A 26172-nucleotide genomic window follows, 5' to 3' on the forward strand; every position below is an offset into this window, starting at 1 on the left:
CCTGGATTCACCTGGTCAGGGTGTCATGGAAAGAGCAGGTGTTCCTGTTTTGTACACTCAGTGTACATCAAGTCCTCGTAATTTACAGCATTTCCCTCACTCAGACAAGTTGCCTAATTAGCGGGAGGGATGGGGGCAACTTCTGCGCAGTGTCCAAGTTCAGAACGACTGAGCTCTGAAGTCATGTATAGGGTTACTGTACAGCCACTGTGTTCTGCACACCGTGCACTTTAATCATCTCAACTGCAATCCACGTCATTTGGTTGTAATATTCAATGAAGCACAGTGATAACACATTAAGTCGTTGTATAAATAAACAAAATATGACATTGTATTCCCATTTGAACTTTGTTGTGCTTTTAAATGGTTGAAAGCACAGCAATAACAAATTTAGGTGAGAACTAAACCAAAAAACAGACATTGATTTTCCATTGGAATTCGATTGTGCTTTAAGATGGTTGAAAGCCTAGAGATAAATAGGTTGTAATCTTGTTGATCAACGTATCAACCAAATAATACCCAGGTGGGCTACTGTAGTGGATATTTCAATGTATCAATGGGCTAGTGACTCAGTGTAATTCATTGCCTATGATCTATTCCTCTCTCTTTGGCATTTTATTTCAGAAGTCATTTTCCAATTTGATGTGATGTATCTGCCGAAAACGAAGTAGCTTTTAAGCAATTGATCAATGTGTCATTTCTCAAATCGTTCCGATGACTAGAGAGGGACACAACATGATGGACAATGAAAAACAGCAGTCTTTCAATGCATTCACATCAAACATTCAACATCTCGAACGTCAGACATATAACCGGATATAAAATAGCAACTTGATCGTTCCTCATTACCAACATTTACATCTAATCCAATACTTCATATCTGCATCAGGCCAAATCCCCACTCATATTCTCTTCATGTGGGCCCTGTGGACATGGTGAACTTGGGGAGAATTACACACTGTTTAAGTCCTTTAAGATGAAGGAATGACTTCTGTCATCTTCCTGGAGGCTCAGAGTATCTGGGGGTCAATTAGGCATGGGGAGCTGTGACACCTCCGGGGGAGGCTGGGCGGGGGCCACGATTGATTCTCCTCTCAGGCAGAAGGAGAGGAATGGAGGGAGAGGGTGCAGAGGAGACCTGGGGGTGGTAATGGAGCTTTTGGAGTGAGCTTAATACCTAGGATCAGAGAAATCAATGGAGAAATATAGTTTGGCGTCCCTCCAATCCCCTCTCGCCTCCTTTGTCTAAGTGGGTAGAGGTCAATGACAGAGAGGCGTCTGTCTGGTAAGACATGACTGAAGCCTCCGGTCCTCCACTGGTTGGTCACACATGGATCAGCAGTCCTGGATCTATGCATCTCTGTCAGTCAGAGAGACTACCCCGGGGACTGTTCACGTGTGGTTTACTAATGGTTGGCCGGTGACAGAGGGGGGATTTAACCATCAAAGCCGTTTCTTATGCACGTTCTTCCACTGGCCTTGAATCCTTCCTCTATCATTAGCCCGTCTTTTGAGTCCTTTTGCCATTCTCTTCCACAGAACCTCCAGCAGAAGACAATGTTTAAGCCAATGTGGAACAATTCATAGGCAAGACATTCTGCACACACATGTACTCATACACTGACACAGTTGAACGGTTAATGTGATAAAATACTAGAACTAAAATGTTGATTTAATACAACTTGGTGTGTGGGCAGGAACAGTCCTTCATAGATAACTGGGGTCCCGGTTGGCTCTCCTGGATCGGAAACGGATCTCAGACAGCTTGGAGTTGATGCCGGTGCCAATTTGTCCCTTCCTGGCCAATGGGAAGCGGGCCAGAGTGGCATCTGCGGACGGAGAGAGCGACAGCACAACAACAGTTGGAAGAGGGAGGACGTCGCAGGAGTGACAGTAAGGAACACAGACGTTTTTCAGCCCTGCCAGAGCTGTCAGGCCATTAAAAACTAAATGATGATGAATGAAGGGGGCTTACTGGATCGGAAACGGGCCCGGCCGCCTCCGCCACACACCCCCTCTCAATCCTCATCCTCTCTAAATCACGTTTAACTTTTTTTAATTGAATTACGATGGCACAGCACTCAAGCACAACCTAATAATGCATGTGTAAATGATTTCGTTTTGGGATGCTAGTTTAACTGTATCAGTGAGATATAGTGGGGTCCAAAATTATTGACACCCTTGATAAAGATGTAATAATTACGGTATAAAATAAATAATTAAAATACTGCGCTATATTGTATGCTAAACAAATTGGGGAATTACATTATTTTATAGTAATACAGTGCCTTGCAAAAGTATTCATCCCCCTTGGCGTTTTTCCTATTTTGTTGCATTACAACCAGTAATTTAAATTGATTTTTATTTGGATTTCATGTAATGGACATACAAAAGTAGTCCAAATTGGTGAAGTGAAATTTAAATAAAAATCAAAAAAATAAATAACGGAAAAGTGGTGCGTGCATATGTATTCGCCCCCTTTGCTATGAAGCCCGTAAATAAGATCTGGTGCAACCAATTACCTTCAGAAGTCACATAATTAGTTAAATAAAGTCCACCTGTGTGCAATCTAAGTGTCACATGATCTGTCATATGATCTATATATATACACCTGTTCTGAAAGGCCCCAGAGTCTGCAACACCACTAAGCAAGGGGCACCACCAAGCAAGCGGCACCATGAAGACCAATGAGCTCTCCAAACAGGTCAGGGACAAAGTTGTGGATAGGTACAGATCAGGGTTGTGTTATAAAAAAATATCAGAAACTTTGAACATCCCATGGAGCACCATTAAATCCATTATTAAAAAATTGAAAAAATATGGCACCACAACAAACCTGCCAAGAGAGGGCCGCCCACCAAAACTCACAGACCAGGCAAGGAGGGCATTAATCAGAGAGGCAACAAAGAGACCAAAGATAACCCTGAAGGAGCTGCAAAGCTCCACAGCGGAGATTGGAGTATCTGTCCATAGGACCACTTTAAGCCGTACACTCCACAGAGCTGGGCTTTACGGAAGAGTGGCCAGAAAAATGCCATTGCTTAAAGACGTTTGGTGTTCGCCAAAAGGCATCTGGGAGACTCCCCAAACATATGCAAGAAGGTACTCTGGTCAGATGAGACTAAAATTGAGCTTTTTGGCAATCAAGGAAAACGCTATGTCTGGCGCAAACCCAACACCTCTCATCACCCCGAGAACACCATCCCCACAGTAATAATAATAATAATATGCCATTTAGCAGACGCTTTTATCCAAAGCGACTTACAGTCATGCGTGCATACATTTTTGTGTATGGGTGGTCCCGGGGATCGAACCCACTACCTTGGCGTTACAAGCGCCGTGCTCTACCAGCTGAGCTACAGAGGACCACACATGTATACAGTGAAGCATGGTGGTGGCAGCATCATGCTGTGGGGATGTTTTTCATCGGCAGGGACTGGGAAACTGGTCAGAATTGAAGGAATGATGGATGGCGCTAAATACAGGGAAATTCTTGAGGGAAACCTGTTTCAGTCTTCCAGAGATTTGAGACTGGGACGGAGGTTCACCTTCCAGCAGGACAATGACCCTAAGCATACTGCTAAAGCAACACCCGAGTGGTTTAAGGGGAAACATTTAAATGTCTTGGAATGGCCTAGTCAAAGCCCAGACCTCAATCCAATTGAGAATATGTGGTATGACTTAAAGATTGCTGTACACCAGTGGAACCCATCCAACTTGAAGGAGCTGGAGCAGTTTTGCCTTGAAGAATGGGCAAAAATCCCAGTGGCTAGATGTGCCAAGCTTATAGAGACATACCCAAAGAGACTTGCAGCTGTAATTGCTGCAAAAGGTGCCTCTACAAAATATTGACTTTGGGGGATAGTTATGCACGCTCAAATTCTGTTTTTTGTCATCTTATTTCTTGTTTGTTTCACAATAAAACATATTTTGCATCTTCAAAGTGGTAGGCATGTTGTGTAAATCAAATGATACAAACCCCCAAAAAAATCAATTTTAATTCCAGGTTGTAAGGAAACAAAATAGGAAAAATGCCAAGGGGGGTGAATACTTTCGCAAGCCACTGTACAATCGCTCAGATAAAAATATTTTGTTTGTACAGTCCAAAACGTGATCTTCCTGTGTTTTATATACACTGAAGAAAAATATAAACGCAACATGTAAAGTGTTATTTCATGAGCTGAAATAAAAAAATCCCAGAAATGTTCCATACGCACTAAAAGCTTATTTCTCTCAAATGTTGTTCACAAAGTTGTTTACATCCCTGTTAGTGAGCCTTTTTCCTTTGCCAAGATAATCCATCCACCTGACAGGTGTGGCATATCAAGCAGCTGATTAAACAGCATGATCATTACACAGGTGTACCTTGTGCTGGGGACAATAAAAGGCCACTTGAAAATGTGCAGTTTTGTGACACAACGCCACAGATGTCTCGAGTTTTGAGGGAGCGTGCAATTGGCATGCTGACTGCAGGAATGTATCAGAGCTGTTGCCAGATAATTTTATGTTAATTTCTCTACGATAAACTGCCTCCAACGTCGTTTTAGAGAATTTGGCAGTACGTCCAACTGGCCTCACAACCGCAAACCACGTGTAACCACGCCAGCACAGGACCTCCACATCCAGCTTCTTCACCTGCGGGATCGTCCGAGGAGGGTGGGTGGGGGGGGGTACTGAGGAGTATTTCTGTCTGTAAATATATCCCCAGTGGGTGGGCCTGGCTTCCAAGTGGGTGGGCCTATGCCCTCCAAGGCCCACCCATGGCTGCACCCCTGCCCAGCCATGTGAAATCCATAGATTAGGGCCTAATTCATTTATTTCAATTGACTGATTTCCTTATATGAACTGTAACTCAGTAAAATCTTTGAAATTGTGGCATGTTGTGTTTAATTTTTTGTTCAGTAAGTATTTCCACACTATGAGGTTGGAATAACACTGTGAAATTGTGAAAATAATAATAATACCTTTTTAGTGTAAGAGCTGTTTGAAAATACAGCCTGACATTTCAGCCTGTTGTGGTGGGATGAAGTTTTGGCCTGCCTGGTGACATCACCAGGTAGAAAATTAGTTAATAGATCAATAAGAAAGAGTTCTAAACCTCTCTGCAAATAACAGCTAGTTTTCAGTTTTCCCCCACTCAGACCACTCCCAGACAGTCCTAGCAAAATTCTTGCTTGAGAAATCTCTCTTTGCTAAGAAGCTATTTTTGTACCATTTTAATTTAAAACAAATCACAGTAAGGTACTTAATTGTTACCTAGAAATGATTTAATATCGAGATAAAAATGGCTGCATTGGACCGGCTTGCATTGGTCCAAGTAATAATTGTTTTGTTCAAAAAGGCAGGGGTAAAAATGATTGACACCCCTAAATATATATTAAGAGGTTGGGAGATTGGGAACCTATCTGGGCTAGCTAAAGCCAACATCATAAAATTGCTAGATGGCAAGTAGTATTATAGCAAAACAACAACAAAAAATATTAATTATATAAATATATTTTTTAAACAGGACTAATCTGAGGGGGCACGTGCCCCTGTGCCCCCTATGGGTCAAAGATCATACCCCCAAGACATACCCCCAAGAACCTCCCCTGTTATTGAAAATGGTGAGGGGTTAGCATGTCTTGGGGGTATGATCTTTGACCCTCTGTAACTTTCTCACTCATCATTATTCAGGATTTATTCAGGATTATCCATAATCATCATGGTAGCATCCACATTAATGTAGAATTGTTTAGAAACATATTCTATTCTTATTTATAATAAAAGTGACTCCAAAATAACACAATACATTATTTAGCATTCATTTCCATTGGGCACAAAATAATCTGATACACAATCAAAACCAACTGCAAATGCATCCAACAAGTTTGTAGTCACAAGTTTGATGTAGTCATTCCATACTAGGAGTATGGGACAAAATACAAAAATGTTGGACTACTTTATTTATAAGAATCTTTAGGGGTGTCAATATATTTGACCCCTACCTTTCTGAGCAAAAAAATATTACTTGTTAAACAAAATCTATTTTCTGAGCAATTGTATGAGTATAAAATAATTTCCCAATTTTATGAGCATATTATACAATATAATATTATTTGAATTATTTATTTTATACAGTCATTACTGCTCATCTTTATTACGGGTGTCAATCATTTCAGACCCCACTGTATCTTTCTAATGATCGAGAAGGTGAGTGCTTTCACTCATCAATGAATGACCAAGTGAACTTGGAGAAAAATACAATGAAATGTGGTAAAGGTTGTTTGTAAGGCTGTGGATCAGGTATTCACGTACTATAGATGGCGTTGAGCTTGTGTGGGTCCAGGGCGGTGCGGTGGTTGGGAAAGGTTGGTCTGCGGCTCCGCCCCCCTCGCAGGTTGCTGTTCAGCAGGGTGTCCATGTCGAACACGCCCAGCAACAGGATGCGCGCCATTGCCGTGGGAGACTGCGTCTGATTGGCTGCGTGCCAGGACCGCATTTCACAGAAGACGCCGGAACCTGGGTATACCTCCACCTGGTTTACCTGCACAGCCAATTGGGAGAGACAGTGCAAATGTGATCAGAATCAAAACCCATTTACACCTCCATAACATTTGGAGGATCAATATCGTGTCCTTGGGACTATTAGATTCTATCTGCGCAAAGAATAGTTCTGAGATATTGAGCATCAAAGTTTTTACATCCCAGATCTCAGAACTGTTTTGTACTGAATTCTTCTTTCATAACCCATGAAGGTCCTCACCTTAAAGATACCTAAAGTGCAGAGTATCAAAATCCTGAGACATTTGTAAATCTGTTTCTTTAGGGGGGTGCAATTGCATATAGAACCTTATGGCTCTGAAATGTCAATCTGGGTTCAATAAGGTTATATAAGACACTTCTGAATTAGACATGTTCAGTTTTTAAGATAAATATAGATATTTGAATACATTAATGATAGAATAACACTATTTTACCAAGATAGTCAGAACACATCATCAAATACATAAAGAAATGTATTATGATCATCAGAAAAATTACGGTCATCACTGAACAACGATGTGACAACATAATTTACTTGAAGATTTCTGACAGTGTTGGTTTTTTCTGTATTTGTTCAGGCTTGTGATTGGATTGCAGACAGAACCTTATAGTGCCAAGTTCAAATATGAAGAACCATCTAAAGATCAATTATATGTGACTAACTCATTTTAGACCAACATTTCATATAGAACCTTATAGTCCCAAGGTCTCGATATGTTAATAGTGGCTACGTTAACAATCTGTATTTTTCTGGAATGAACAGCATGTTTCCTTACATGGCCAGTCCCACTAATACAGTGTGTCTCTGAGCATGTCCTCATCCCGGGTAGGTCGGTTGCTGAGCCACACAGAGAGCTGTGGGGGTCGTCGTCCTCTGCGATGTCACTCAGCTCAAAGTCTCCGTCCACACTGTGCTCACTGACGGCCATCTTGGGTCCAAAGTTTGACATGCTTCCATTCACGTCGTCCTGAGTCATAGCTGAGCGGTTGGACATGGGATGATGATGATGAAGTGGGGGACTGAACCCTCGGCCAGAGTGTCCTGACACAGAGTGGTGTGTGTATGTGTAGCTCTCGCCCCTCACTGTTGCCGTGGAGACAGCCTGTGGGGATACTGCAGGGTTGGGGGGCTGGTTGGCTTGGCCCAAGTTCTGCCACATGGTAGACAGCAGGCCAGGGATCTCTGAGGGATGACACCACAAAGTTAAGAAGAAACATGCATGAGGGAATGTGATCAATTTAGAGCAGTTGCATTATAAAACTATATTGACCTTACTCATCCTCACCCTTTACTAGCATGTTTTGCAGCCATTGGTTTTCAGCCGCCATTTCGGCCTTCTCTTTCTCCAGTTCCCGAACCCGTGACCTGAGGAACTGGAGCTCTGCAGTGTGAGAAGGGTTAAATACATCTGTCTCCATCTTCATCGTCTGCGAAGGAAAGAGAAATGCAGATGACTGATGAGTGAATGGTTTTGACTCACTTTTGAGAGACTTTCCATCTACTTTAATTGTATTGCCTAGATATACAGTGCCTTCGGAAGGTATTCAGACCCCTTGACTTTTTCCACATTTTGTTACGTTACAGCCTTATTCTAAAATTGACTAAATAATAATAATAATAATATGCCATTTAGCAGATGCTTTTATCCAAAGCGACTTAGTCATGCGTGCATAATTGTTTTTTTTTTTGTGTATGGGTGGTCCCGGGGATCGAACCCACTACCACGACTAAATAAAAAACAATCCTCAGCAACCTACACACAATACCCCATAATGACAAAGCGAAAACAGGTTTTTAGAAATGTTTGATTTGGAAAGGCAAACACCCGTCTATATAAGGTCCCACAGTTGACAGTGCATGTCAGAGCAAAAACCAAGCCATGAGATCGAAGGAATTGTCCGTAGAGTTCCGAGACAGGATTATGTCGAGGTACAGATCTGGGGAAGGGTACCAAAAAATGTCTGCAGCATTGAAGGTCCCCAAGAACACAGTGGCCTCCATCATTCTTAAGTGGAAGGAGTTTGGAACCACCAAGACTCTTCCTACAGGGACTGGGAGACTAGTCAGGATCGAGGTAAAGATGAACGGAGCAAAGTACAGAGAGATCTTTGATGAAAACCTGCTCCAGAGCGCTCAGGACCTCAGACTGGGGTGAAGGTTCACCTTCCAACAGGACAACGACCCTAAGCGCACACAGCCAAGACAACGCAGGAGTGGCTTCGGGACAAGTCTCTGAATATCCTTGAGTGGCCCAGCCAGAACCCGGACTTGAACCCGATCGAACATCTCTGGAGAGACCTGAAAATAGCTGTGCTGCAACGCTCCCCATTCAACCTGACAGACCTTGAGAGGATCTGCAGAGAAGAATGGAATAAATTCCATGCGTGTAGTGTCATACACAAGAAGACTTGAGTCTGTAATTGCTGCCAAAGGTGCTTCAACAAAGTACTGAGTAAAGGGTCTGAATACTTATGTAAATGTGATATGTTATTTTAATTTTTTATAAATGAGCAAACATTTCTAAAAACCTGTTTATGCTTTGTCATTATGGGGTAGTGGCTACAACGGAACAAAGAGGTTGCTGTACACATATAACACCTCCTATCTATGGCTCTGTCACTGCCGTTTTGCCACTTTTCTCCATACAGCAGCTAGATGTTAAGATCCCAAAGAAGTGGAAGAGGGCATTCAAATCATTAAATTGTAGTTCTTACAAGAATGAAATGGTAACCGCCATTTTTCAATAGGACTTTTACAAATGTAAAATAGACTTGACATTTAAAAAGCTATAATTTCCTCAAAGGCTCTGTGTATTTTAAAGCTTTTTCAAAGTTTAAATGTGTCACCTTTGACAGAAAATGGTAACAGACATTCACAGAACGGCGTGACAAACACATATGAAGCAAGAAGGAAGATAAATAACAGCATTTAGGCGTAAAATAACACTTCTTTAACAAGTTACCAAAAAAGCTAGGCTAAAACATAACTGGTGAGGTTAATTATATATACTGAACAAAACTATAAACACAACATGCAACAATTTCAACGATTTTACTGAGCTACAGTTCAAGTATGGAAATCAGTCAATTGAAATAAATAAAATAGGCCCTAATCTATGGATTTCACATGACAAAGCGGGGGCACAGCCATGGGTGGGCCTGGGAGGGCATAGGCCCACCCACTTGGGAGCCAGGACCTGCCAATCAGAATGAGTTTTTTCCCCACAAAAGGGCTTTATTACAGACAGAAATACTCCTCAGTTTCATCAGCTGTCCGGGTGGCTGGCCTCAGATGATCCCGCAGGTGAAGAAGCCGGATGTGGAGGACCTGGGCTGGCGAGGTTACATGTGGTCTGCGGTTGTGAGGCCGGTTGGACGTACTGCCAAATTCTCCAAAACAACGTTGGAGGTGGAGAAATGTTAGAGAAATAAACATTCAATTCTCTGGCAACAGCTCTGGTGGACATTCCTGCAGTCAGCATGCCAATTGCATGCTCCCTCAAAACTTGAGACATCTGTGGCATTGTGTTGTGTGACAAAACTGCACATTTTAGAGTGGCCTTTTATTGTCCCCAGCACAAGGTGCACCTGTGTAATGATCATGCTGTTTAATCAGCTTCTTGATATGCCACACTTGTCAGGTGGATGGATTATCTTGGCAAAGGAGAAATGCTCACTAAAAAAATGTGTGCACAAACTTTGAGAGAAATAAGCTTTTGTGCGTCTGGAAAATTTTGGGGATCTTTTATTTCAGCTTGTGAAACATGGGACCAACACTTTACATGTTGAGTTTATATTTTTGTTCAGTGTACATACTTAGAATTCCTCTCACACGGAAACAAAAATGTCACTAGAAAGGCTTTGATGAACATTCAATAAAAAATTAGGTTTCATTGTTCTTAAAGTTATCCATTTGTTTTTTCAAAGCTATTAGCTATTCCAAGAAAATAAGATGCCTGAAATTATAGAAGGGTAAGGGAAAAAAGGGCAAATATTATAATCTGTCATCTCACTCATTAATATGCAAATTGAATCGTGTTTAGTCAATTATTTTACCGTGGAAGTTGGGTTGTTATATGCCACATCACATTTGAAGAGATGCAGAAAACATTACGTTGATGCATTTTCAATTTGAATATTAATGAAGTTTACATCATTTACCGGTTCCCGGATTTAACAGGTCCCTGCATTTATTAAAGTGTACACAACAAACATTTCTACAAGGCAGAGCTAGAAAATAAGGCAATCCGATATGTTGGAATAATCCTAAAACCCCAGTATTTTAGCAGTTCAGCTGTACACAGTCTTATTTGTGCATCCCTCTGACAACAGTGAAATAACATCTAGTGATATTTCAATCTTCTATTTTTCTATAGGTGGAAAATACAGAATTAAGCCGATACTGGGCATTTCCACCTAAAACGGACCCATGACCACCAGCATGTGAAGTTCATAGGAGTATGTTAAATTGGGTGTCAAATGAAAGCCAAGAGTCATATATACACTGCTCAAAAAAATAAAGGGAACACTTAAACAACACAATGTAACTCCAAGTCAATCACACTTCTGTGAAATCAAACTGTCCACTTAGGAAGCAACACTGATTGACAATAAATGTCACATGCTGTTGTACAAATGGAATAGACAACAGGTGGAAATTATAGGCAATTAGCAAGACACCCCCAATAAAGGACTGGTTTTGCAGGTGGTGACCACAGACCACTTCTCAGTTCCTATGCTTCTTGGCTGATGTTTTGGTCACTTTTGAATGCTGGCGGTGCTTTCACTCTAGTGGTATTATGAGACAGAGTCTACAACCCACACAAGTGGCTCAGGTAGTGCAGCTAATCCAAGATGGCACATCAATGCGAGCTGTAGCAAGAAGGTTTGCTGTGTCTGTCAGCGTAGTGTCCAGAGCATGGAGGCGCTACCAGGAGACAGGCCAGTACATCAGGAGATGTGGAGGAGGCCGTAGGAGGGCAACAACCCAGCAGCAGGACTGCTACCTCCGCCTTTGTGCAAGGAGGAGCAGGAGGAGCACTGCCAGAGCCCTGCAAAATGACCTCCAGCAGGCCACAAATGTGCATGTGTCTGCTCAAACGGTCAGAAACAGACTCAATGAGGGTGGTATGAGGGCCCGACGTCCACAGGTGGGGGTTGTGCTTACAGCCCAACACCGTGTAGGACGTTTGGCATTTGCCAGAGAACACCAAGATTGGCAAATTCGCCACTGGCGCCCTGTGCTCTTCACAGATGAAAGCAGGTTCACACTGAGCACATGTGACAGACGTGACAGAGTCTGGAGACGCCGTGGAGAACGTTCTGCTGCCTGCAACATCCTCCAGCATGACCGGTTTGGCGGTGGGTCAGTCATGGTGTTGGGTGGCATTTCTTTGGGGGCCGCACAGCCCTCCATGTGCTCACCAGAGGTAGCCTGACTGCCATTAGGTACCGAGATGAGATCCTCAGACCCCTTGTGAGACCATATGCTGGTGCGGTTGGCCCTGGGTTCCTCCTAATGCAAGACAATACTAGACCTCATGTGGCTGGAGTGTGTCAGCAGTTCCTGCAAGAGGAAGGCATTGATGCTATGGACTGGCCCGCCCGTTCCCCAGACCTGAATCCAATTGAGCACATCTGGGACATCATGTCTCGCTCCATCCACCAACGCCACGTTGCACCACAGACTGTCCAGGAGTTGGCGGATGCTTTAGTCCAGGTCTGGGAGGAGATCCCTCAGGAGACCATCCGCCACCTCATCAGGAGCATGCCCAGGCGTTGTAGGGAGGTCATACAGGCACGTGGAAGCCACACACACTACTGAGCATAATTTTGACTTGTTTTATGTACATTACATCAAAGTTGGATCAGCCTGTAGTGTGGTTTTCCACTTTAATTTTTAGGGTGACTCCAAATCCAGACCTCCATGGGTTGATAAATTTGATTTCCATCGATAATTTTTGTGTGATTTTGTTGTCAGCACATTCAACTATGTAAAGAAAAAAGTATTTAATAAGATTATTTCATTCATTCAGATCTAGGATGTGTTACTTTAGTGTTCCCTTTATTTTTTTGAGCAGTGGGGAGAACAAGTATTTGATACACTGCCGATTTTGCAGGTTTTCCTACTTAAAAGCATGTAGAGGTCTGTAATTTTTATCATAGGTACACTTCAACGGTGAGAGACGGAATCTAAAACAAAAATCCAGAAAATCACATTGTATGATTTTTAAGTAATTAATTTGCATTTTATTGCATGACATAAGTATTTGATACAGTGGGGAAAAAAAGTATTAAGTCAGCCACCAATTGTGCAAGTTCTCCCACTTAAAAAGATGAGAGAGGCCTGTAATTTTCATCATAGGTACACGTCAACTATGACAGACAAAATGAGAATTTTTTTTCCCGAAAATCACATTGTAGGATTTTTTATGAATTTATTTGCAAATTATGGTGGAAAATAAGTATTTGGTCAATAACAAAAGTTACTCAATACTTTGTTATATACCCTTTGTTGGCAATGACACAGGTCAAACGTTTTCTGTAAGTCTTCACAAGGTTTTCACACACTGTTGCTGGTATTTTGGCCCATTCCTCCATGCAGATCTCCTCTAGAGCAGTGATGTTTTGGGGCTGTCGCTGGGCAACACAGACTTTCAACTCCCTCCAAAGATTTTCTATGGGGTTGAGATCTGGAGACTGGCTAGGCCACTCCAGGACCTTGAAATGCTTCTTACGAAGCCACTCCTTCGTTGCCTGGGCGGTGTGTTTGGGATCATTGTCATGCTGAAAGACCCAGCCACGTTTCATCTTCAATGCCCTTGCTGATGGAAGGAGGTTTACACTCAAAGTCTCACGATACATGGCCCCATTCATTATTTCCTTTACACGGCTCAGTCGTCCTGGTCCCTTTGCAGAAAAACAGCCCCAAAGCATGATGTTTCCACCCCCATGCTTCACAGTAGGTATGGTGTTCTTTGGATGCAACTCAGCATTCTTTGTCCTCCAAACACGACGAGTTGAGTTTTTACCAAAAAGTTCTATTTTGGTTTCATCTGACATTCTCCCAATCCTCTTCTGGATCATCCAAATGCACTCTAGCAATCTTCAGACGGGCCTGGACATGTACTGGCTTAAGCAGGGGGACACGTCTTGCACTGCAGGATTTGAGTCCCTGGCGGCGTAGTGTGTTACTGATGGTAGACTTTGTTACTTTGGTCCCAGCTCTCTGCAGGTCATTCACTAGGTCCCCCTGTGTGGTTCTGGGATTTTTGCTCACCGTTCTTGTGATCATTTTGACCCCACGGGGTGAGATCTTGTGTGGAGCCCCAGATCGAGGGAAATTATCAGTGGTCTTGTATGTCTTCCATTTCCTAATAATTGCTCCCACAGTTGATTTCTTCAAACCAAGCTGCTTACCTATTGCAGATTCAGTCTTCCCAGCCTGGTGCAGGTCTACAATTTTGTTTCTGGTGTCCTTTGACAGCTCTTTGGTCTTGGCCATAGTGGAGTTTGGAGTGTGACTGTTTGAGGTTGTGGACAGGTGTCTTTTATACTGATAACAAGTTCAAACAGGTGCCATTAATACAGGTAACGAGTGGAGGACAGAGGAGCCTCTTAAAGAAGAAGTTACAGGTCTGTGAGAGCCAGAAATCTTGCTTGATTATAGGTGACCAAATACTTATTTTCCACCATAATTTGCAAATAAATTCATTAAAAATCCTACAATGTGATTTTCTGGATTTTTTTCCCTCAATTTGTCTGTCATAGTTGAGGTGTACCTATGATGAAAATTACAGGCCTCTCTCATCTTTTTAAGTGGGAGAACTTGCACAATTGGTGGCTGACTAAATACTTTTTTTCCCCACTGTACATCAGAAAAGCAGAACTTAATATTTGGTACAGAAACCTTTGTTTGCAATTACAGAGATCATACGTTTCCTGTAGGTCTTGACCAGGTTTGCACACACTGCAGCAGGGATTTTGGCCCACTCCTCCATACAGACCTTCTCCAGATCCTTCAGATCCTATATATACATACATATATATTTAAAAAAATAGTTTTTATTTAAGCATATACATTTTTCAACCATTTCCCATTCTAAAAATTAGGAATAAACAAAGGCTTTGATTTCTGCTCAAACAGATGGAAAAGGGGTCTTAGAGAACATCTACCATTAAACGTCTTAAAAGGTATTAGAAATACAGTGGGGGAAAAAAGTATTTAGTCAGCCACCAATCGTGCACATTCTCCCACTTAAAAAGATGAGAGAGGCCTGTAATTGTCATCATAGGTACACGTCAACTATGACAGACAAAATGAGGAAAAGAAATCCAGAAAATCACATTGTAGGATTTTTAATGAATTTATTTGCAAATTATGATGGAAAATAAGTATTTGGTCAATAACAAACGTTTCTCAATACTTTGTTATATACCCTTTGTTGGCAATGACACAGGTCAAACGTTTTCTGTAAGTCTTCACAAGGTTTTCACACACTGTTGCTGGTATTTTGGCCCATTCCTCCATGCAGATCTCCTCTAGAGCAGTGATGTTTTGGGGCTGTCGCTGGGCAACACAGACTTTCAACTCCCTCCAAAGATTTTCTATGGGGTTGAGATCTGGAGACTGGCTAGGCCACTCCAGGACCTTGAAATGCTTCTTACGAAGCCACTCCTTCGTTGCCCGGGCGGTGTGTTTGGGATCATTGTCATGCTGAAAGACCCAGCCACGTTTCATCTTCAATGCCCTTGCTGATGGAAGGAGGTTTTCACTCAAAATCTCACGATACATGGCCCCATTCATTCATTCCTTTACAAAGTTTACACGGATCAGTCGTCCTGGTCCCTTTGCAGAAAAACAGCCCCAAAGCATGATGTTTCCACCCCCATGCTTCACAGTAGGTATGGTGTTCTTTGGATGCAACTCAGCATTCTTTGTCCTCCAAACACGACGAGTTGAGTTTTTACCAAAAAGTTCTATTTTGGTTTCATCTGACCATATGACATTCTCCCAATCCTCTTCTGGATCATCCAAATGCACTCTAGCAAACTTCAGACGGACCTGGACATGTACTGGCTTAAGCAGGGGGACACGTCTGGCACTGCAGGATTTGAGTCCCTGGCGGCGTAGTGTGTTACTGATGGTAGGCTTTGTTACTTTGGTCCCAGCTCTCTGCAGGTCATTCACTAGGTCCCCCCGTGTGGTTCTGGGATTTTTGCTCACCGTTCTTGTGATCATTTTGACCCCACGGGGTGAGATCTTGCGTGGAGCCCCAGATCGAGGGAGATTATCAGTGGTCTTGTATGTCTTCCATTTCCTAATAATTGCTCCCACAGTTGATTTCTTCAAACCAAGCTGCTTACCTATTGCAGATTCAGTCTTCCCAGCCTGGTGCAGGTCTACAATTTTGTTTCTGGTGTCCTTTGACAGCTCTTTGGTCTTGGCCATAGTGGAGTTTGGAGTGTGACTGTTTGAGGTTGTGGACAGGTGTCTTTTATACTGATAACAAGTTCAAACAGGTGCCATTAATACAGGTAACGAGTGGAGGACAGAGGAGCCTCTTAAAGAAGGAGTTACAGGTCTGTGAGAGCCAGAAATCTTGCTTGTTTGTAAGTGACCAAATACTTATTTTCCACCATAATTTACAAATACATTTATAAAATATCCTACAATGTGATTTTCTGGATTATTTTTTTCAATTTGTCTGTCATAGTTGACGTGTACCTATGATGAAAATTACAGGCCTCTCTCATCTTTTTAAGTGGGAGAACTTGCACAATTGGTGGCTGACTAAATACTTTTTTTCCCCACTGTATATCAAAACACAAATGTGAAGTAAAGACCCCTGCCAACTAATATCAACACTATATTTAGTTTTGGAGAAATTAGTTGCGTTCTCTAAGTTTAACAAACATTGCCTTGTGCCTTGTAATTCCGTTACCAAAAACCCACATATCTTTAAGCTATTTTCAAATGTATCTCCATCATGAGGGAGGATAATGAAAGTTCATAGAAGTAACAAGTAAAGGTAGACCTACCAATTATAGTGTTTTTACTGATATCAAGTTTGTTTATGAATTATAAAAAATGAACTATGCAGAAATCACTACGCCATTTCCTGGTTGCTAAAATTCTAATAGTTTGCCTAATTTCAGTTTGTGTGACAAAACAAGCAAGTATAGTGTAGAGAATCATTGTACCATCTAAACTGCTGTGAAATATATTTTCCATAACCAAAAATATTGTAGTTTTAGATGTTTGATACTAATGTACAAAACCGAAAGTAAAAGACGCAAAATCAAAACTTAACGGGAAGCATAGAAATAGTGCACATAGAACAGATCTACCACTTCAATGAGGATGACAGCTCTATAACACATTTCTATATGAATTTGGTCGGGTTGCCCAAAAAGAGACATATTGCAGCTTTAAGTGATTAAAACACTTCCGTAATGGAATTACTGAATAATCTGTAATGGAATTACTGCAATTGAATTGGCTACAATGGGAAATCATAGTAGTCCCAAACCACAGTTCGGTCACCTGCTACTATCCTCCCTTCCACTGGCATACTGTTATGTTCAGCTCATAACTGTTTTCTTTGTCTTTCTGGTGGTCAAAGCAAGACTGTGAAAACAGTCTGAACAACCCCTCCCTCTCACCCTCTCTCTCTCTTCCTCGCTGTCCCTCTCTCTCCAGTTAATGTCACCTCTCCCAGCTCTTCCTGACATCTACCACCTACCCTCTTTCCATTTACTGTAACAAGCATCCTCATCCACCGAACACCGACTGACACCGGACGTCGATGGACGTTGAAAAGTAGTTGAAATTTGGTCAGTCTGCCCTGTCCGGACCAAATCTGAACCAATCATAGACGTCTATGTTTCACAAGTTTGGACAGCACAGTAGACCACAGCAGAGAACAGTAAAGAACAGTACTACAGTACCGTTCAGTACAGTATAATGCACTGTATTGTACTGTACATATCTACTTTACTGTACTCTACTGTAGTGTACTGAACTCTACTCTACTCTACTGTGGTGATGGGATAATATGGTATCGTTTTGACAATATTGCAATATAATTTTTGCGCTAGTTGGCTTTACCTACACAAAAATGCCAGTTTGTGTTCACAGCGTGTTCTCTATCTTCTTTTTAAATAGGGAGCCAATTTGTTTTCAGCACTTTAATTTCCTTGACTGATCATTTTCTCATGGCTCTCTCTTGCTCCTCTGCAGCAAACATATGGTGAGCAATATGTTTGGAACACTGAATCGCAATAAAATCACAGTATCGAATCGCAATACATACAGAATCGTGAGAATAGCAATACATATCGTACCGGCACCTAAGTATCGTGATAATCTCGTATCGTGAGGTCCCTGGTAATTCCCTGCCCTACTCTACTGTGCGATGCTGTGATGTCCAAACTTGTGAAACATAAACGTCTATGACTGTTTCAGATTTGGTCTGGCCTGGACTAGCCTCGTCGCGAACCAAGCTTCCCTAAAACGGGAAGCCTGGGGAAATTCATGGCAGAAAAATAGCTAAATAGCTAAATAGGGGTGGGAACACGGGGTAAATCAATGAGGCCTCGCAACACGTCAAACCAATCAAATTCCTTGCTTGGGCAGAGCTCCAATAGTGCTCACTAGATTAGTGTAGTAGCCAGGTGCAACAGTGCATGAGGATGGCTGTGAAATCGCAGATTAAAACCCGATCAAAATATGTTGATGCATGTCGATTTTTTTGAACTCCAGACTACACTAAACCCTTTTTACTGTATGTAGCAAACCGCTGTCAGGGATTTGCAACAGCAGTACTGATGCAAGAAACATGTGCAGGAAGAAGAAAGCAGCCAATAGCATTTTACAGCGCTAAATTAGATTCGGTAGCACAAGGGTATCACCATGCTACCAGGGATTGGCAGCTGTACAGTATGCATATGATAAAGCATCCACAATTACAATGGGGTACCCAGTGGTGATCTATACTCATTATAAAATAACTGAATTAATTGAGCAAAGAAAATGTGTACTGACCAATGCCAGGGTATTGGAGCATTTGACATTACTGACCTATCCAGACGTAACCATAAAATGATATACTACAGTTAACCCAGCAGAGAGGATACCAATAGAAACTGAAGGTGACCCACATGACTGTATAGCAGAATCCTTGACGTTCACTAAATTGAGACCTGATTTATTGTCAATTCCAATCCTAGGAGCTACGGAATAATTGTTTGTGGATGGGTCTTGCTTTAGAGATTATGAAGGCAATCATGCCGGTTACGCAGTAGTAAGGAAAGGATTAGACAACCAATTCTACACTATAGAAAGTGAAAATTGTGACCAACCATGTTCTGCCCAACTAGCAGAAATAAGAGCACTGACAGCAGCATGTAACCATGGAAGGGATAAAATAGTACATATTTACACTGATTCAGCATATGCGCATGGATTATGTCACCTGTTTGGAGCAGTCTGGAAACAGAGAGGATTTAGGAAAACAGATGGAAGCCCAATTCTGCATTTGAACAAATACAATAACTTATGACTGCATTAATTAGGCCAAAACAAATAGCAATTGTTAAATGTCAAGCACACAAGAAAGGAAAGGAATACATTACCAGAGGAAATAATGTGGCAGATGAGGTGGCCAAAATAGCATCTAAATGTAAAGTGGCCATACAGGCCCCACTTATTTTCATAGAAGCGGCCCCAGAAATAGATTATATAATAAGAATACAAGACAAAGCCAACATAAATGAGCATATTATGTGGGAAAAAGAGGAGCAACAAGGGATATAGTGCCTCCTACAACACTTATGAACTTACTTATTACAAATGCACATGGTTTTGACCATTGTGCAAGGGGGGAGGTAATAAGGAAAATTAGAAAACAAGGTTTCTGGTCTCCATATATGCAAGCAACAGTAGACGTGCAAAATATTAGAAAAGGAATAACGGCACCAATTGGACATATTCCAGTACCAGAGGGACCATTTAAACATTTTGTAATAGATTATGTGGATATGATAAGACCAATTTATGGGAAAAGGTACATAAATAATTGACAGATTTAGAAGATGGGTGGAAGCAGTTCCATCCAAAACTCTAGGGGCAGGAACAGCAGTAAAAAATGTAACAAGAGAAGTGATGCCACGATTTGGAATTCCGACGGAAATCAGTTCAGACAATGGTTCAGCATTTATACAGAAAACTGTAAAACTAGTGATGCAGCAGTTGCGCATAAAACAAAGATTGGGATGTGTTTACCACCCTCAATCTCAGGGAATGGTGGAGGAAAGGGTAAATGGAACTATAAAAGCGAAGATTAGAAAAATCTGTGACAGCACGAGGTTGAACTGGGTAGATGCCTTACCTTTGGCACTATTGAGTTATCGCATGCAAACTAACAGAATAACGCACCTAACACCACATGAAATGATTACGGGTCGACCCATGCCAGTGCCAGTTCTTAGAGGGCCGTATGAGGGCCCACCTTTAGAACAATTGGGAAGGGACTAACTACTATACATGAAGTCATCTACCTACAGGAGAAAAGCAGAGTTCCAGAACCAGTAGCGAACACCACGACCAGTAAAGCCAGGGGACAAGGTCTACGTCCGGGTCTTCAGAAGGAAGTGGAACGAACCGAGACGTGAGGGACCATACATTGTCACCCAGGCTACACCAACGGCCATACGGATAGAGGGGAGTTCGACCTGGTATCACCTACACCACTGCACCGGAGTACCACACGGAAACCAACGACCTAGAAATGAGGGAGCTGAGGATGCTGAAACACCCGATAGGGAAGAAGAGGAGACAGAGACTGAAGAAAAAGGAGAAGGGATGGAAGCCCAAGCAGAATCACCACTCTCTGCTGGAGCTGGCCAAAATCAGGAGATGGGGGAGGATGGCAGTAGGAGTGCTGTTGATGAGCTACGTACTCTGGTTGATTCCCTCGGTAGAGGGACAGACCTCCAAGACTCTCCAGACCTCCAAGACCCTACAGATGTCCAAGACATCCCATAACTCCAAGAGTCACCAGAATTCCCCACCATTGATTTCTCTACCCTTGGCTGGTCCCCCTAACAGAAATTGGAAACTAAAACAACTGAATAAGGAAAATGGCATACTGGCAAGAGTGAAAGGCAAAGGAACAAGACAAAGAAGAGAAACAGACAGGATTAGATTGTACATTCCTGCACAAGCAAGAACCACGAAGGAAGTACAGAAAGGAGTTGTTATTAAAGAACGAGGGTCAGAAGTTCAACTGTGTGGGTGGGCCCATCACCAGGAACATGGGGAAATCACATGGGACGGCAATAATAACTGTAATATCAAAATGACCACAGAAGGAGACAGGTGGACCATAGACATAAGAGCAACAGCCCTAGACCTAGATAAACAATATGATGTAGTAATTACAAGCACGGAAGACCCAGGAGGCAATACTGAAATAATGATTCCCTGGGCAACTAGAACTGAACCAGAGATAAGGATCACAACAGATGGAAAAGAAAGGGCATGGAGGGAAGCGCTGGGTAATGGTTGGTAGAAGTGGACACAATATACTGCATTAAACCTGAAGAGGGAAAATTGTCTGGTATGCACTCCCTCTCCGCTAAAGGAATTGGTAGTTATGCCTAACCCCCACAGTTACCAGGAATGTGCTGACTTTAACCACAACTTCCGTAATCTAAAAGACTGGGAGAGGCCGTACTGTCCAGCAGAATGTTTGTCATCTCTGGACAGCTCGGAATATCGAAAATACTACAGTCGAACAGGGTGGGGAGAGGGGTGCAAACACCTGGACATAAAGATAGACCCTAAAAGAATGGAAACTCCTGATAACTATCACATGGACTATAAGCAAACATATGAGTGTTTTAATAGAACAAATGGGAAACACAACCTGGGGACATTTAAGGGTGAGTGTGGCGTTATCTGGCATCTAACCAAGAATACCTCTTGGAACGCGGATACACCAAAAAGGACTGTGTATCAGGCAGCAGGAACAAGCAGAAAACAAGTAGTGACACCAGAACACTGTCAGAATCAGACCCTGGCATTGCCCCTGATTGATCCATATGAGGACAGAGGCAGTGGCAGATTTATTCTGGGTTTGTCAGGGACGACAACTTAGAGCAACATTACCGAAGGAATGGGAAGGGGTTTGCGCTAGGGTGCAGCTGGTGCAACAAGAGGTAATAGTAGATTGGAACCCCTTGGGAAATGACAATCAAGACATCACCCTAAAAAGAGTTAGAAGAGCGTGTAAGGCTGACCCAAAAGTTTATCTGGATGTGATTGGACAACCAAGAGGGAACCCAAAGGAATATAAGGCAAGGGATGAGATCGCATCAGGATTCGTATCAATATTTCTCTGGATATCACCTAGCAAGAGTGGATAAATTACATTTACTATAATCAACAGAGGTTTATCAACTACACAGACTCTGCACTGACAGCCATGGGAGAGCAAGTAGAAGCAACCAGTAGAATTACTTGGCAAAACAGACAGGAGTTGGATTGGTTGTTAGCGGAAAAAATAGGAGTTTGTGTAATGTTTGGGGAACAGTGTTGTACCTTTATCCCCAATAACACCGCCCCAGAAGGATCCTTTAATGAAGATATGATTAAACTTAAAGGACTTAGACAGGAAGTTAAGGACAATGCTGGGCATGATGCTCACATCTGGGACTGGATGGACTTAACTCTGGAAAAGTGGGGAGCTATGTTGCAAAAATGGCAATCATGTCAGGCGTAACACTGGTGGTAATGAGAGTGGTCTTTTGCTGCATAATGAATGCCTTTGGTGAAATCACTCCTGGTCCAAACCACGGTAAAACAAATGACTGTGAGGAGAACGACCATAAGGACCAGAACCGAATGGGACATTAACTTGACAGAGGTGATCCCAGTCCCAGGGAAACCAGGACATTATACAAATGCTAGTGGGAAGCCCTGCAACATCAAATGAGGACCACTTGACTGCCCTTATAAAAATCCAGAATGTCTATATGGGGTAGTGGCAGGAGGAGGATGGGCTTGTCATGACTACAAGGACCAGCAACAGCTGGAGGGAACAGGAGTAGGGGATATCAATCTCCCAGACTTATATCCTGTTCCATATTACATTAGTGATGATAAAGACCCTAGAAATGGGCATCAGGAGATAACAGGGAGCAGTTTAAATTATAACCAGATAACAATAACAATGGATAAATTAAGTTAGGCCTCCCTATTTAATTGCATAAGTAGCATATGTATGAAGGTAGCAAAGGGAATCTGGTTACAAGTGTTACAAGGTCTATGGACCAGGCTCTTAGTCCCCTGTACAGGTTCTGCTTTAATTCAGAAAAAGTTGTCAGGGAGGTGTCCACGAGTGAGAGCACACATTACTAGACCTTGTAAAACATGAGGGATGATATTATAAAGGGACTCATTATTTAATGTATTGCTTATACAATTGCAAGATAACTGCCTATGGTTAAAACAAAGCTGCAATATTTTTATGTATTTTAATGTGTTAGGATACTAACACTTATATTGTTTTAAGTAGAAACACATATTGTTTTGAGTTAACTTCTCTTGAAACACATATTGTTTTGGGATATTATGGAAAATAAACCCTTATATTGTTTTGGAATGTGTGGGACATATAAAGTCCCAAAGGGGGGATATATTGGAGATTTTTCAGTTAATTACAGTTAACCACTCCCTCTCACACAAGAATAGAAAACATAACAAGCTAAGTATGGTGCAAAAGGAAGAGGCCTTAAAACAGAGAAAGGAAACGACTCTTATTTGATTATGCCTATGGAGGAAATGGCCAATTAAAGAGTTAAAACAGAAACAGAGCCAAGAAATTGACCTGTTATTAGATTGAAGGGTTAAAACAGAGCCAGGAAATTGAGTTATTTTTTACATAATAAGGTTTGGTTGCGCCACTATTGTTTTCAAAAACTGAATGAATAGAAGGAGGAGAAGCCAGATTGCGCCACTATTAAAGAATAAACATGATGGGTGGGGCGGTCAAGATGTTAAGATTGGAAACAATGGCGTGTATTATGAGCAAGAATGAAACTGTATATAAACTGTGAACTGAGGGATGGACAGTTAGTTGCTCTGCAGACCAGCTTGGCTGTATTGCTTGTGTAATAAAGTATATCTTGATTCTACAAAAACTCTGGAAGTACTTTATTTTTTACTGAGGATAAGGACAATTTTTCACAACAATATTTAACAGAATTTTTGGAAAACGTGGATGCATAAAAAAACTGAGGGAGATTTTACCGTAATTCTGTTACCAAACTTTGCAGTTCTTCCAGTAAATGTGTTTTTGTGAAGTTTTCACTGTAAATTGTTCAAATATTTTAAAGTGAAAAATCTAAGTCACAGCGTAATTCCGTTACTGTGGAATTGTCCTACTACACTGAACCAAATTATAAACGCAACATATAAAGTGTTGGTCCCATGTTTCATGAGCTGAAATAAAATATCTCAGAAATATTCCATACGCACAAAAAGCTTATTTCCCTCAAATTGTGTACACATATTGGTTTACATCCCTGTTAGTGAGCATTTATCCTTTCCCAAGATAATCCTTCCACCTGACAGGTGAGGCATATCAAGAAGCTGATTAAACAGCATGATCATTACACAGGTGCACCTTGTGCTGGAGACAATAAAAGGCTACTCTAAAATGTGCAGTTGTCACACAACGCCACAGATGTCTCAAGTTTTTAGGGAGAGTGTATTTGGCATGCTGACTGCAGGAATGTCCACCAGAGCTGTTTCCAGATAATTAAATGTTCATTTATCTACCATAAGCCGCCTCCAACTTAGTTTTAGATAATTTGGCAGTATGTTCAACCGGCCTCACAACCGCAGACCACGTGTAACCACGCCAGCCCAGGACCTCCACATCCGGCTTCTTCACCTGTGGGATCGTCTGAGACCAGCCACCAGGACAGCTGATGAAACTGAGGAGTATTTCTGTCTGTAATAAAGCCCTTTTGTGGGGAAAAACTCATTCTGATTGGCTGGGCCTGGCTCCCAAGTGGCCGGGCTATGCCCTCCCAGCCCCACCCATGGCTGCGCCCCTGCCCAGTCATGTGCAATCCATAGATTAGGGCTTTATTTATTTAAATTGACTGATTTCCTTATTTGAACTGTAACTCAGTAAAATCTTTGAAATTATTGCATTTATATTTTTGTTCAGTATAAATATATTTTAGTTGATACCACTATATTCTGATGATCAGAACATAATATCTCTAAAAAGGGTGTCAAACCTGGGCCACGTTCAGCAGAACACAATGGTGTGAAACGTTTGATTCAACAGAAACGGTGCTGTTCTGAACGACCCGTTGAAGAACATTGTGATTATGGTGGCCCAGATGTAAGAACGTGCCGTAAACTAACTCCACAGCTTAACTACATAGTTTCACTACATTCAACCCCCTTTGACCTCCTTCCCCATGATATAGCGCCCCATGTAGGGTGCCATTTCATGGGCTGGATCTGAACACGGGTCTCCATGGGAGAAACCAATGTCTTGACTGTTACACCAAGAGTGCCTTCCAGGCTAGAAGTGAACTGTGAAGGCGTTGCATTGTGTCAACCAATGGTTGCGTGCCACGTCATCGACTGTGCAGTGGAGCATCAGATGGCTATATCATATGTGGTTAGCTGATAGTTAAATACCTGTCCAGGCGTTGTGAGATCTTGCAGGCATCTGCAATGTAATCTGGCAGGTACGCCTCCTTTGGTCCTGTTCACCTGCTCAGATGTTGCAGACTCATGCCAGATGTTACAAAGCCTGGATAGGTATTTTACGCATCAGCTAACCACATCGTATGTTATAGTAATCTGCTGTCAGCCAGTAAATGCGGTTGATGCATGCAACTTGTCATGTGATTGGTTCACCTGTTATGTGTGGCAGGTGATATACTGTACTAACTAATTAGCCCAATTAAGCAATTACTCAAGCCACAGCAGTGTCATGTGCTGGAGGGTCAATGGACTCTCTTTCTCTAGCTGGCTTCAGAATTTGAAAAGCATAACGATACATTGAAGACAGCATCACTAGGCTTCGCATTTAGTATTAACGTTACTCTTTGTAGCTACAGTAGTTAGCTAGCTGACCGCTAGCGTGTGGATGGTCCATCATCACAAAACCGAGTTAGTGGATTCCACGATATGCAGCTGGCCACCTGCAGTAGACACTGAATGAACACCCCGTACGCCATTGTAGTATTACAGTTAATGTTTCCAAATGTGACCACACAAACACTCATGAGAAGGCTAGATGGTGCAATTAGTTGAAGTAGCTAGCTATACAGAGGGGAAAAAATATTACTCTATTGCCAACGCTAACCGTCTCTGTTCTTTGTTGTAGGATGCATTCTTGATTCCGCTCCCCCTCACATTTAGACGGCTGTGATTCCGGCATTTCTTGCATATCGCAATAATATCCTAAACGTGACTTGTCCTTTCTTCCTTAAATGGTAATGTCTCCGTTTCAAAATACAATAGTCGCGTGTTTGTTTTCATCAACGTACATTATCAAAACATTGAACGTGAAAGCAGGCATGCTGTCAAAAAACATATCCGGTGTTTAAAGT

General features: G+C 42.0%; 1 protein-coding gene across 1 annotated transcript; it reads right to left on the bottom strand.

Annotated features, from left to right (window-relative positions):
* Positions 1 to 209: 209 nt before the first annotated feature.
* Positions 210 to 26163, bottom strand: LOC311110852 (uncharacterized protein). Its single transcript, XM_084153445.1, has 5 exons — positions 25926 to 26163; positions 7812 to 7953; positions 7302 to 7708; positions 6298 to 6526; positions 210 to 1829 (listed from the first exon to the last, which is right to left on the bottom strand). Exons 1-5 carry the CDS (start codon positions 26007 to 26009, stop codon positions 1708 to 1710), a joined length of 984 nt encoding a protein of 327 aa, XP_084009571.1. The 5' UTR covers positions 26010 to 26163; the 3' UTR covers positions 210 to 1707.
* Positions 26164 to 26172: the final 9 nt, after the last annotated feature.

The sequence above is a fragment of the Coregonus lavaretus genome (assembly GCF_964263955.1).
Source record: "Coregonus lavaretus genome assembly, chromosome: 36".
Taxonomy (NCBI): domain Eukaryota; kingdom Metazoa; phylum Chordata; class Actinopteri; order Salmoniformes; family Salmonidae; genus Coregonus; species Coregonus lavaretus.